The following is a 12,252-nucleotide window of genomic DNA, read 5'->3' as shown; positions in this document are numbered from 1 at the left end:
GAATTTTTAGACTTGATGAGGAGATACTGAAGCTAGAGTGAATATCTTAATTTTGATTTTATTTGTGTTATTTCTAAGGGTCAATAACTTATATAAAAATGTGTTTCTGTTTCAAAACTCTTAATTCTCTGCTTTTAGATTCCTACTAGGGTTTTTTGTAGTAATTTTGTATTGACATTTCTTCCAAACTGTTTTTTCTTAGTCAGAATGTAGTTGTCCGTGGGTGTTGAAACAAAAAATAGTGTTGTGATGGATGAATTTAATGCTGGTTAAGGTAGTTATTAGTTCAGCCCTCAAGGAATTATTAAGTTTTCTTCAACTGTAATTACAAACCATATGGCAACAATTAATTAACATGAACTTTCTCCTTTACTATTTTGTTTGAAAAATATTACTGGCAGCTTGCCTTCTTGTTGCCTTGTAAACAAGTAGTAAAACAAACTGCTACATCAGTTTTGCAGGATAAATTATAGCAAGTTTATCAGCGTGTTTGCTCTTCTAAAATTGCTGCTAAAAAACAGTGTACATTTATGGTGTGAATTATGTGAAATGCCAGTTACAAAAATATTTTCCTGATTCTGCTTTTCCACTGCTTTCATAAGTTCAAGTACAAATAGAAAATAGCACTTCACTAAAAAGTTATGAAAAATTACTGCAATTTTATATTTTAAGTTGTCTTTAGATATTTAAAATGTGCCTATATGCAAAATTAGAGTTGAATATATATATATGAAATTTTATGTGGCTCCTTAGACATTTTGCTGTGACCTTTAGAACTGTGTCTGAAAGACATTCTCTAAAGGACAATTTTAGAGATTGAAGCTATGTCTTGCAGCTAGTTTAAAGTTCAAATGTGGACTTGATTTGGAAGAGAATTTTTCCCCGGACTACATTAAAGAATAAGACTTTTTTTTGCGCAAAATATCACCAGCTATGAGTTCAGATTGATGATCAGTTACTGATTTGAAATATTTGAAATCGTCTACACACAAATAGAAATAGATTATAAATGACAATTACTTCTTTTTATTATTATTTTAGACAAGAACTAATAGCAGAACTGGACCAGGATGAAAAAGACCAGCAAAACACATCCCGTCTGGTACAAGAACATAAAAAGCTGTTAGATGAAAACAAAAGTCTCTCAACATACTATCAGCAATGCAAAAAACAATTAGAGGTAATCAGAAATCAGCAACAGAAACGGCCAGGCACATCATGATTTCCTGGGACCTTTCAAATGAAAAATATGCACAGAAAAGACTGATTATTTTTTTTTTAATTGTTATTATTATCCCTTATTATGACAGCTCATGAGTGTTAGCTTCTTGGTGTGATCTGTACTTGTCTGCTGCACTTAACATCATTTAATTTTCTTTTTCCTATGGTGGACATCCAGTTCAACAGGTTAATCGAATAAGGTGAGAAAACAATGACTTGAATTAACCAACAGCCCTCAGTTTAAAGCAAGAAGAGTGGCTGCTTGCATGCTCCTTGTGTGAAGGCTAGCCTAACAAGTGTTAAGGAGGCTGCTAAATTTTAAGATCTTATTTTTAGTTTTTGGTGTTACCTCGATAAGAGCAAAAAAAAACCAAAACTTTCCTGTTTAAGAATGGTTTTGTTCCAGTGTCTCATCTCATACTATTATTATGATGATTGTTTTCAAGACTTAAACAGGCTCCAGGCTGCAGAGGTGATCTTGGCTGACCACAGTAATTCATGATGCATTAGTGATGCCTTTTACCTGTAGACATAGTGTATTTTTTCCACATGCAAAATGGTAGGCAAACTGATGCCAGCATCCTTGGTTCAGTGCTTGATAGCCCTGCATTTTGACTAATATGTTTCTTGTAATCTTGCTTTCATAAAATATTTGAAGTAAAAGACTGTATTTTGTTTACTTTCTTGGGGTGAATGACATGCAGTTTCGCTTAATTACCGGGCAAAAGTTATGAAGGTGATTCATTGGGCAGAGTTGGTCCCTTGTGTAAAGAGGAAGAATCAAAAATGTATGAAAGCATGTTTTAAACCTTTAAAGCTTTTGTCCCTGTAGCATCTTTGGATGGAAATTCAGAAAGAGAATTATTACAAAACTTGAAATACTTGCTCCTTCTATGTTTTTGCTCCCTTATTGATTTTTTTGTTTGTTTTTCTTACAACTTATTTGCTGAAAAGCATTTACCATAAATGTAAATAAGTTTGTTTTAGATAGGGACAGAAAGGTTTGGGGAAATGAATTTATTTTAAATAGCAAATTATGAAATGGAGTTGAGTGTACAAATAGCGGAAGCTATTAAGAACATGAGGGAAATGGCTTAGATCTCCACCAGGAATCTCAGTTATTCTACTCATTTGAACATAGTTCAAAGGAAGTCCATTACAGAATGCCTGCTGCCTTTGTGACTGAAGAGTTGCGTTTAACGAACTCAAGCAGAATATGTAATGCTCAGTGTTGTTATTCACCATTATTACATGGGAGAAAATAACTGCTTGTTTTACATTGCAGATTAATTACTTGGATTATGAATTAACTGGTACAAAAATGAGGCGCTTCTAAATATAATGATAAGTTATTCCTTGCATAAGTTCTTGAGGTACCCAGTTGTGGGCAGGGCTTTAATAACACTCCTTTGCAAAAGAAAAGTAGAAAATTGAAGTTTAGCTGTGGAGCCCTCCAAATAAAAGAAAGGTAATCTGAAATTTTACTTACACTTATTTCAAATAAATGGTTATTTATAAGAGCCCATGAGCAGAACTTAGAAAAACCTTAAGGGTAAAAACTTCACAGTATTTTCTCTTTTCTTTCCTGCCTACTTCATAAAAACCATTACTACTGTTGTGCTTATCTGTGAACAGCAAAGATGATGAACAATGTACTAAACAGTGTCATCCTGTCTTGAAAATAAATCTGTTGTTGGCAAACCTTTGGGAGTTAGAAACCCTTCCCTCATTTTATTTAAATAAAGGAAGGGTTATCATTTCCAAAACCTTAGCAGATAATTTGATTAGTTAGCTGAAACTGATATTGGGATCAACTTAAGGGCACACATATTTATAGCAAAATGTAATTGGGAGAGAAAATAACTGTAGTATTAGGAATAGCACAAGTTATCCAGAGCATTGCTGTTCGCATACATCTGTCCATCTACCAAAATGGAGACACTCGATGATCAGTAGCTTACTTAACATATGCTGAAGCATTAGGTAGAACAGCATAAATACTGATGCTCAACTTCAGATGCGTGGTTGATAATTACCTACACAAAATCATTTACTAGGACAGTTTTTACATTTCAGCGTCATAAAACCGATACGCTTAGGGTAAATCAGTTTTGTATGTAAAAAGTCACTTTATGGCAAGGTTTGAGTAATGGTACATAATACAAAAGTCTGCTCTAGCAGTTACTTATGACTTTTCAGGGTTTACATTATAAAGGGCCTCAGATTATAAAATAAGTGCTGTGCTACCTTGTACTGTTGGCTCCATTCAATAGTTAGGTTATATTGCTCTTGTAATTTTTAGAGGGAATTTGGAGTTTGACCTTTTTCCTTCAAATTATCCCTTTCTTAATTCTGCCAAAAACGAAAAAATATTTGCCCGAATTTCTCACTGAAGATTTCCATGTGGCAAAATTTGTGTATCATAACAAAAAAACGTATAAGGGTAGAACATAGTGGTTTGGGCTAAGAAGAGTTTAACAGCTTAATTTTCAGTGACCTTTATTGTTTTCATAAGGCTCTTGTTTTAAAGTTGTTTACAAATGTACTTGTATTTTTCCCTTTAAAGTATCTGGACTGTTCAGGAACTTTTTTCGTGTACTCTTCTGTCCAGTTAAAGCTGTTCCTCTAATGATAGAGGTGAAACATCTAGTTTTGGCTGGGCATTGCCTTCTCAGAAAAGGTAATAGGCTCTGCTTTTTGTTGCAGTATGTGTTCTGTAAGATATTTTGTAATGGAAAGTATGCTTCTGTACACTATGCAGTTCTTCCAAAATGCTTTTTTAGGCTTTTTGGTTTGTTATTTTTTCTGATGAGGAGTTGAAGATTGTAATTCATAACTTGTACATAAAATGGTGAATGATTTCATATGATTCAGGAATGAGCAGTGTGGCTTTCTGCTACAGGGTTTTATTCCTTTGTTAGGAATTAATTAGTAAAAGCTGAGAGCCTTCCACAAATACGTAGTGATGCCCCAACACTTGCTGGGGCATCCGTACTCTCTGATGGAATCCCACACTGGGTGGAAGATGATCATTGTGCAGTTGTTCCCACTGCTGAAAAAAATTCTTCTGCTATGAGCTCGTCCCTTCCTGTGTGCAGAAGCAGGGTGTAGGATGAATAGTCCTACTCGTAAGTGAGTATCAAGATATTTTAAGAATGCCACATCTTCCTTATGGATGTTCTGCAGAGAGATACGGTCTCATCTTCCATTCTTCTGTTCAGACAAATTTGATTCCCTGGAACTTCTTTATTTTGTTCATAATGGATTTTATGTGCCTCTCTCTGTGCCACAGAGAGAAACAATCCCCTTAGCTATTTCACTGCCTGTGAAGAACACAGAATTGTTCTTCAGATCTGTTCTGAGGTGTTTTGAACAACTCAACTGTTTAGGTGCCCTGCTTGTAACCTGCAGGGAAGGTTTGAAAGGGTAAGGGAAAAAAAAAAAAGGTGTGGCATACTCAAGCCCTCAGAATACAGATATCCCTGGTGAACTGGTTGAAGAGGAGGATCTTATGAAAGTAAAACCTGTGTACATGTATATGCACACGTAAACACAGTTATGTACTTGCACGTTCATACCTACCTGAAAGGAGGTTGTATCCAGGTGAAGGTTGTCTTCTTCTCCCAGGCAGGATGAAAGGACATAGTCATAAGCCGCCCCGGGAGAGGTTTAGGTTGGACATGAGGAGGGATTTCTTCACAGAAGGGGTGATTGGCGATTGTAATGGGCTGCCCAGGGATGTGGTGGAATCACCATCCCTGGATGTGTTTGAGGAAAGAGTGGCTGTGGCACTTGGTGCCATGGTCTAGTTGATATGGTAGTGCTTGGTCATAGGTTGGACTCGATCTCAGAGGTCTTTTCCAAACTAATTGATTCTGTGATTCTGTGTAGGTGTAGAGAGATACATATATTCAATCAGAATTGATAGTTTTCTTTTTCTTTCCGAAATCAGACCTTTCTGTAGTTAACTTTCATTTACTTTAATAATGTCACTAAGTGGGTTATGCTCTACACCTGTGAAGATCAAGTTCTTCTGTAGAGGCAGATAAATACAGTTGTGTGTATCTGAGAGTGCATCAGTTATTTTCTATGCCCCTATAGCGGTTTTCTGCTTCTTGCAGGGACAGTTCAGATCTTCCACTGAACTTGGAGAGATTTGCTACAAATGTTTTGACTTTGAACCTACATCATGACTCTGGTCACAGAGAGGTACTTAATGAAAGAGCAAAACTGAATTTAGACCAAATAGTTTAAATTTTTAATTATTTATAAAATACTGTCTTAAAATACTACCACTACTAATCCTAGGGCTTTAACTTAAATAAGCGTTCATGAAAAAATGGTTTTTATTCATAATTGTGTGCTTTACACTAAGTAGCTAAAAATCTGAGATACCCCAAGGGATACAACAGGCTTGTGTTTGCATAATTACACATGATTTGTTGATACCTGCCTTCTGACTTGGATAAAGGCAGCCCACCTACTCCTACACATGGAAACTTACCTTTTAAGGGTGAGTGAAGAGGAGCAGATCATAGAATCATTGAGGTTGGAAAAGATCTCCACAATCATGAGTCCAGCCTTTGAATGAACACCACCCTGACAACTAAACCATAGCACCAGGTGCCACATCCAGTCATTTCTTGAATGCCTCCAGGCATAGGGATTCCACCACTACCCCGGGCAGCCCGTTCCAGTGCTTAACCACCCTCTGAGTGAAGAAATTCCGCCTGAGATCATTGCATTATAAGAAGGTTAAAGCATATTCAGCTTTGTGTGAAGCAAGGGGTAGCAGGTAGAAGCACCCCCACCTCCTCTGTGTGAGACCACAGCTCCTGGCCAAGGCTGAGGGAGAGGCAGGGGATAATGCAGCCCTAGCTGTGTCTCCCCAGCAGTGTGCAGACTGCATGTGCGAGTTTTGGCTTCTCTTGGACCTGTTTCTGTCCTTAAGCAGTGAGTGGTCCCTGTATCAACATGAATCAGAGGGTTATGATTAGTGACACCTGGTCTAGTTGGAGGCTGTCATTAGCCCTGTCTCCCAAGGGTTGATACTGTGTCCAGTTTTAACTTACTCATCAGTGAACATTCACATGCCAGCTGGTGGAAATGTAAGGGTCTTCCCTTTTCCTGACCATGCTTTTCCATCCCACTGGTATTGAACAGGAGAGGCTATGAGACAACTGCATATAGGCTGCTCTCCTCTCATATTTAGGCAAAGGACTAAGGAGTGACTTGCATTCCTATAACCTGTGGTCTCAACGTATAGGATGAGACAAAATCTTAGTTTATAGCAGAAAATTAGAAAAAAAATCCTAGTTGTAGGCAGATTGAAGATCATATGATCTTATATGGTCTCTGCCTGGAGGGTGGTGAGACACTGGAGCAGATTGCCCAGAAGAGTTGTGCATGCCCCATCTCTAGGAGTGTTCAAGACCAAGTTGAATGGAGCTCTGAGTAACCTGCTCTTAGAACTAGATGATCTTTAAGGTCCCTTCCGACCTGAACCATTCTCTGTTGAGGTGGATATGCCTAAGAACTCTATTTAGGTCTGTTTCTCTCCTTTTTCACGAAGAGTAGCAATGTGGACTTCACATGTTGGGGCATCTTTGAGTGATCTGCAAAGCCACCATCACTGTCCTCATAGCTCCTGCAGTGTGAAAAGGGGGGTGGCCAAAAATGTGCTTAAGAAAAGGAGAGTCCTTTATGCAGCTTTGCTGGTGTCTGTACAGGAGGTGTTTAAGACTTCTGAGACTCCTTTCCAAAACCAGGCAAAGTTACGATGATTAGGCTGTAAGAGGGAATAAATCATCCTATCATCCAGGAATATCCATATTTGTGAAACCAGTGCTGTGGAAGTATTCCTGTGAGCATCTTTGTTCTCCAAGGTCCCAGAGGAGCCTGCCTGTGCCTGTCACTGGAGGACTCCTCAAGCAGATGTCTCCAAAAAGTTAAACCTGGTATGTGCAAATCAGATTCTTATTAAAGTTTCTTACATCATCGTTGTCATCATCATTAGCAATGTGGGTAGGGCATAGCCAGGAATTGTTCATGAGGTAGGAGGTGAAGCTAATTTAGCTTGTCCTCTGAGGGCTGCCTGGGGTCCACGGGGCTGCCAAGCCCAAACTGCTTCTGTCAGTAAAGTGCTCAGATACGACCTCAGAGACGGTACAAGGAGCCATTTTGGTCAGTGCAGCTGTGCTTTGACTCAGAGCACGCTGCTGTGGCTGAGTGTGAGCTGGGCTGATGGTGAGAGCCGGGCTGCTGCTTTCCATTAAGGACCTTTAATGGCCACTCTGGGTGTCCTTGAGTGCTGGCAGACACCAAAGCTGCAGTGAAGTGTGAGATTTAGGTGATAATTTTATGCTCATCAAAAACCCTAGGTCCCAAGAGATTGCTGGGGAGGGATTTATTTGTTTTGGGGAAGAAAGAAAGCAAACAAAACCAAACGTGCATGAGGGTCACGTAGTGCACTGTATCCCACATCTCTGGATCCGGGGAACACACCAGTAGATGTGGGACATCATACCAAAGGAACCATGTGGTGAAAAAAGTGGTGTGGTGAAGGCTTTCTTACTTGCTTCCCTGAGTGCTCTGGGTTCTCAGACCTGAAAGGAAAAAGAGGAAAAAGCCTTACAAACACAACTGGGGAGCTGAATGTGGCCAGTTTATTGATATTATGCCATGCCTCCCCCAAAAAGTTCTATAGATCAAACTGCATTTTTAATGTCTGCTGTTTTAATTCAATGGGTTTAGGACCATTTAGGCTTTTTTCCTACTTTGTCAGTTTGTCTGAGAGATTGTTACTCTCTCAGCAAGCCATGGGACCCTTTCACAGTCAGAACTACAGACAGTATTACACTCTGCTTTTTAACAAACATCAGGCTCCCAAGACAGTACAGTGCTTGGTCAGTAACAGCACGTGCAGGTGTAGGAAGAGGGTATATTCTTCCCCATTTCCCGGGAAAGTGTCACTAAAATCACAACAGCAACTGCAATGGCCAAGTGTCTTACAAATGTTTTATAGTGATAAGTTGCTTAAGGTTTCTTCATTTGCATTGGCTTCTCGCACCACAAGACAGCATTTGTTGTAATTACTTATCCCCCCTCCTCTGAAGAAAACATATTAGAATCAATGGAAAGGTAATATATAAATTAATATTTAAGAAATATGAGGCCTAGAACACTTGTTTAAACAAAAGAGCTGTCCGTACTGGCAGTGTAATATACTATCTATAGTAGCCCTCTGTCAGCCAGTGCTGCTAGGTCCCAAGAGCCCTGTTTGCTTGCAGGATGAATGAGCTGAATGTTTTTAAAAGCGCTTAAAAGAAGTTTAAAAACGCTGACTGATTATGTTCTGGTTCAGTGTCCCTCCTGCTGTGTAATGGACAAGTATGCAGTAGCTCTAAAATGTGTCTTAAATACAGAAGCATTCAGCTGAGGCATTTATTCATCTGTATTCAAGCGACCACAGCAGCACACTACATTGTGAAGTTTCTGCAAGATCATCACAACAGATTTCTCAAATCTCAATGCTATTGACTCCATCATCTGTGTTCCAGCCTGAGCACGTCAAAAGAAGAAAAGTGGCTGCCTCCTCAAGCCAGTCAAAAATTTAATACAACATCAGTGTTATTGCAGTCAGTTGCATAAAATATTGCTGTACAGTACAGCAATGAATTGCAGGGAATGCTGTTCCCTTATTATCTTGGCATAAATTCAAATACCTTAAGAATCAGATGATGAACAGTAAGCACTTTGAGCCCTCCTGAAAATTTATGATTCAGTGGCTGGTATTTACTTGGACTGATGTTCCCCATGGTGTTAGATCTTATGGCTGTTGTGTGAGTGATGATAACACACTGATGCCAGCTCCCCTTTCTTTCAGGCACAACAAAGTTCAAAAATTTTCAACTTGACTTTAAGTAAGCTGTGACTCTGGGGATCTTTTTTGTTTTGCTCTGAAGAAATGGGGGAAAGAAAACTACACTTTATTTACAAGAGCTGAATGTACTTGTCAGGGTTGGAAAGCCTACATGATTGTATCAGAGCTGCAGTGAATAGAAGATATTCCTGTTGCTGTGAGCTTGAAGATACACAGTCTCCTCCATAACAGGAATCAGGGTTGTAGAGAGAAGGTGCTGTCTCTGCTCATGTGCCAACCATTTTCTCAGAGCTCAGCCTTGGAGCAGGTAGCTGGAGGGGTCGTAGAAGTATTCACAAAGACACTTTATCCCACTTGCTTCACAGACAAGGGAGAGATGTGTTCCTCCACAGTAATTCAAGCCCTGAGCCTAATTCATGGTCATGAAGTGAATGATGTAGAACATAAATCTCTCTGCCTTGCAAGTCAGACTACACAAGTGGATATGGGAGAGATAACTCTCAGATGTCATTAACATTTGTGAATACCAAAAGAACTTCCCATTTGTCAGCATCTGCCAATGAGAAAAACCAGAGAGTATACCTACACTCATTCTGACCTGTTGTTTTTCTGCTGCTGAACTTACCTTGAAACTTAACATAATTTAATAGCTGAATACATAATTAACCAACACTTTTCACAGTACAAGTGCATAGTGTCCTGTTATTTGGACATCTAATGGCTGATGTTTGATGTGTAATAGCCAGTTTTATCTAATTACCCCTAGAATTAGTGGTATCAAGAGCAACACAGGCCATGTGTACCCTTGGTGTGTCTGCAGGCAGGCTGCAGGAGGACCTGTGACAGAAGAAGTCTCGTAGTCACCACAACTCTTCACCTCAAAGAGCAGCAGAGATATTAACTCATGGCAGTGATTTTGTAAGGGTGATGTCTACAATCTAGGCTAACGTTGCTAATTCGCTGTGTTTGCCACTCAACAGACAAATTAATGGTGTGAGTCATTGTCAACTCCTACTAAATAAACCAGTGAACAACAGATGAAAGGCTCTGTATCCAAGTTGTTTTCATTAATTGCACTGTGGGACAAGGGTAGATTTAATTTCAAGGACAGGAATATTAACCTCAATTCCTTTTCCTTAATTGAGTGTGGAGAAACAAGAAGCGTAAGCAAGGGAAGCAGAGAACAAGGACATGGGTCATTAGCACTGTCATCTGGTCTCACAGGCAGCAGCACCCTGTAAAAAATGTCATTGCAGCAACCAAGAGGCAACAGCTTGTTTGGCAATGTGCAGAGCATAAGTAAAAAGAATTTACAGTGATTGAATTTTCACCAGCATTTAGATGCACAAGTCTCAGCACAGGCTTACAACAATAAACCAGTAACTGGAGCCCATCTTGCATCATAGGGTAAAAGCATCAGCAAAATACTGCAGAACCATCTCCTTGGGTGATGCTGGCCCCATGGGAAGCTTGTAAGGGAAAAATATATGGCCATTAGGCCTAGTTTTATTACTGATATATAACACTTACAGAGCGGTTCTCACCTGAAGGCTTCAAATAACTTTCCAAAAAACATGTTTACGGGAAAATAGAGGCCCAAGGGAGCACAGGTGCCCTGTCATTCCAATAATGTGGGCTCCAGTGATTCTGTCCCTGATTAATTATTAGTTAAGCAGTACAATGCAGAAGAGGTTTCCTGGATCTAAGTTGGCTAGATCTAGCTTGACTAGATCCAGCTTGGCTAGATCCAGGAAGCACCCTTTTAATTAGCGAAGATTGGGTCCTTTTTTTAATTATTTTTAACTGCTGTTTGCAGCTAAGTCGATGAAACTGATGCAAATGGAAATAAACCAATTACAAACCAGGTCAGCTGTTGTGAAAGTGGGATAGCAAAGAATGAATAGGTACATCTTTTGGATATGCATAGCAGGGTGATGAAATTACATCTTAATATGAGAGAATGTGTCTCCTACATATATAAAAAGCTTTAATAAATGACCATGAATTTCAGGCTTCCTACAAACTCGCTGACTGTGCTTAATCTTGTTCAGGATCATAACTGTTAATGACATAAAAAAACCTAAGAGACAACTTTCAAGTAATGCTCTAAAGAACTTTATAGTTCAAGGAGAGAATAAAATATTTTAAACAAAACACATTGTTACTTGTTAAAAATTCTGCAAAATCATTTAAAAATTATGATATCATTTTTTTATTGATGTAAGAGGTTAACAGAGATCTATTTATGTTATACACTTCATGATCCTTGGTTGGTACAAGTGACTGTGCTTAATTACATTTAAATGCTGTGCAGTTAGGAAAGAATGTGCCTAAAGCAGTATCTCCACCTGCAGTGCTCTTAAGAAGAAAGAATTTCTCACCAAGCTCAAATTCTTTCTTCTCTGCTAGTTAGAACACAGGAAATGTAAGATCATCTTCCTTTTATGAATCTAGGAGTGATTGCAAAGCTGTAAATAAAAATGCATTACTTTCTCATAACGCCAGTGAGAGAGCAAAAAAAAAAAATTTAAATAAATGTATGCTTCACTTATATCTGCAGGAAACCCTTAGGACTCTGCAAAATAGCAAACTGTGCAAGTCTCTTGACTTAGCTCAGTTACTCTTGGCTCCCTGGAGGCCCATCATTTTGAAAGAACTGTGGCCTACTTGGCTTGAAAAACCAGGACAAACTATTTACTTCAGAAAAAAAAAAAAATGCCAGAGTTTCTTGCAATGATCCAGAAAACAGCTGAATTCTGGAGGGTACAGCCGGAACCCAGCACACTAGAGAATGGCACTGTGCTGTGTTTACTCTCACTGTACCATTGCTGTGTTAGTGAAGATCTGATTTGTCATCTCTTGCTGGGAGAGTGTCTTTTTTAGTCTTGCAGAAATTTCTGTACATGTTTAGTTTGGTGTGCTGTTACCCCCCTTGGGACTCCTGCTGAGCTCTGTCCAGGGAACCAGCCAAGGCCAATGCCTGTCCTGGAGCGTGCCCACGATGTGCACCACCAACACCCTTAATTATGATTGAAATGACCAGTCAATTTTTCAATGATCAATGTCTTCTTCATGCCCAGCTCAGGTTTCTTTTTGCCATATTCTTCATTGCTGAAGTTTAGCCGAGTACAGAGGGCTTACGCAGTCAT

The 12,252-nt window shown here is 39.1% G+C and overlaps 1 protein-coding gene across 6 annotated transcripts in view; it reads left to right on the top strand.

Annotated features, from left to right (window-relative positions):
* MAP3K7 (mitogen-activated protein kinase kinase kinase 7) overlaps positions 1-4,090 on the top strand; it is a 46,151-nt gene extending 42,061 nt beyond the window's left edge. For all 6 annotated transcript variants that reach the window (XM_027743661.2, XM_027743660.2, XM_027743659.2 and 3 more), the window contains one exon: positions 1,042-4,090. In XM_027743661.2, coding sequence (XP_027599462.1) covers positions 1,042-1,222 — 181 coding nt within the window. In that variant the 3' untranslated portion in view covers positions 1,223-4,090. The remainder of the gene's footprint in view (positions 1-1,041) is intronic.
* The last annotated feature ends 8,162 nt before the right edge of the window (positions 4,091-12,252 follow it).

Source organism: Pipra filicauda, unplaced genomic scaffold, assembly GCF_003945595.2.
Source record: "Pipra filicauda isolate LSUMZ 115617 unplaced genomic scaffold, ASM394559v2 scaffold60_size3304689_pilon, whole genome shotgun sequence".
Taxonomy (NCBI): Eukaryota; Metazoa; Chordata; class Aves; order Passeriformes; family Pipridae; genus Pipra; species Pipra filicauda.
Note: the sequence above shows the minus strand (reverse complement) of the source record. Positions and strands in the feature narration are given on the sequence as shown.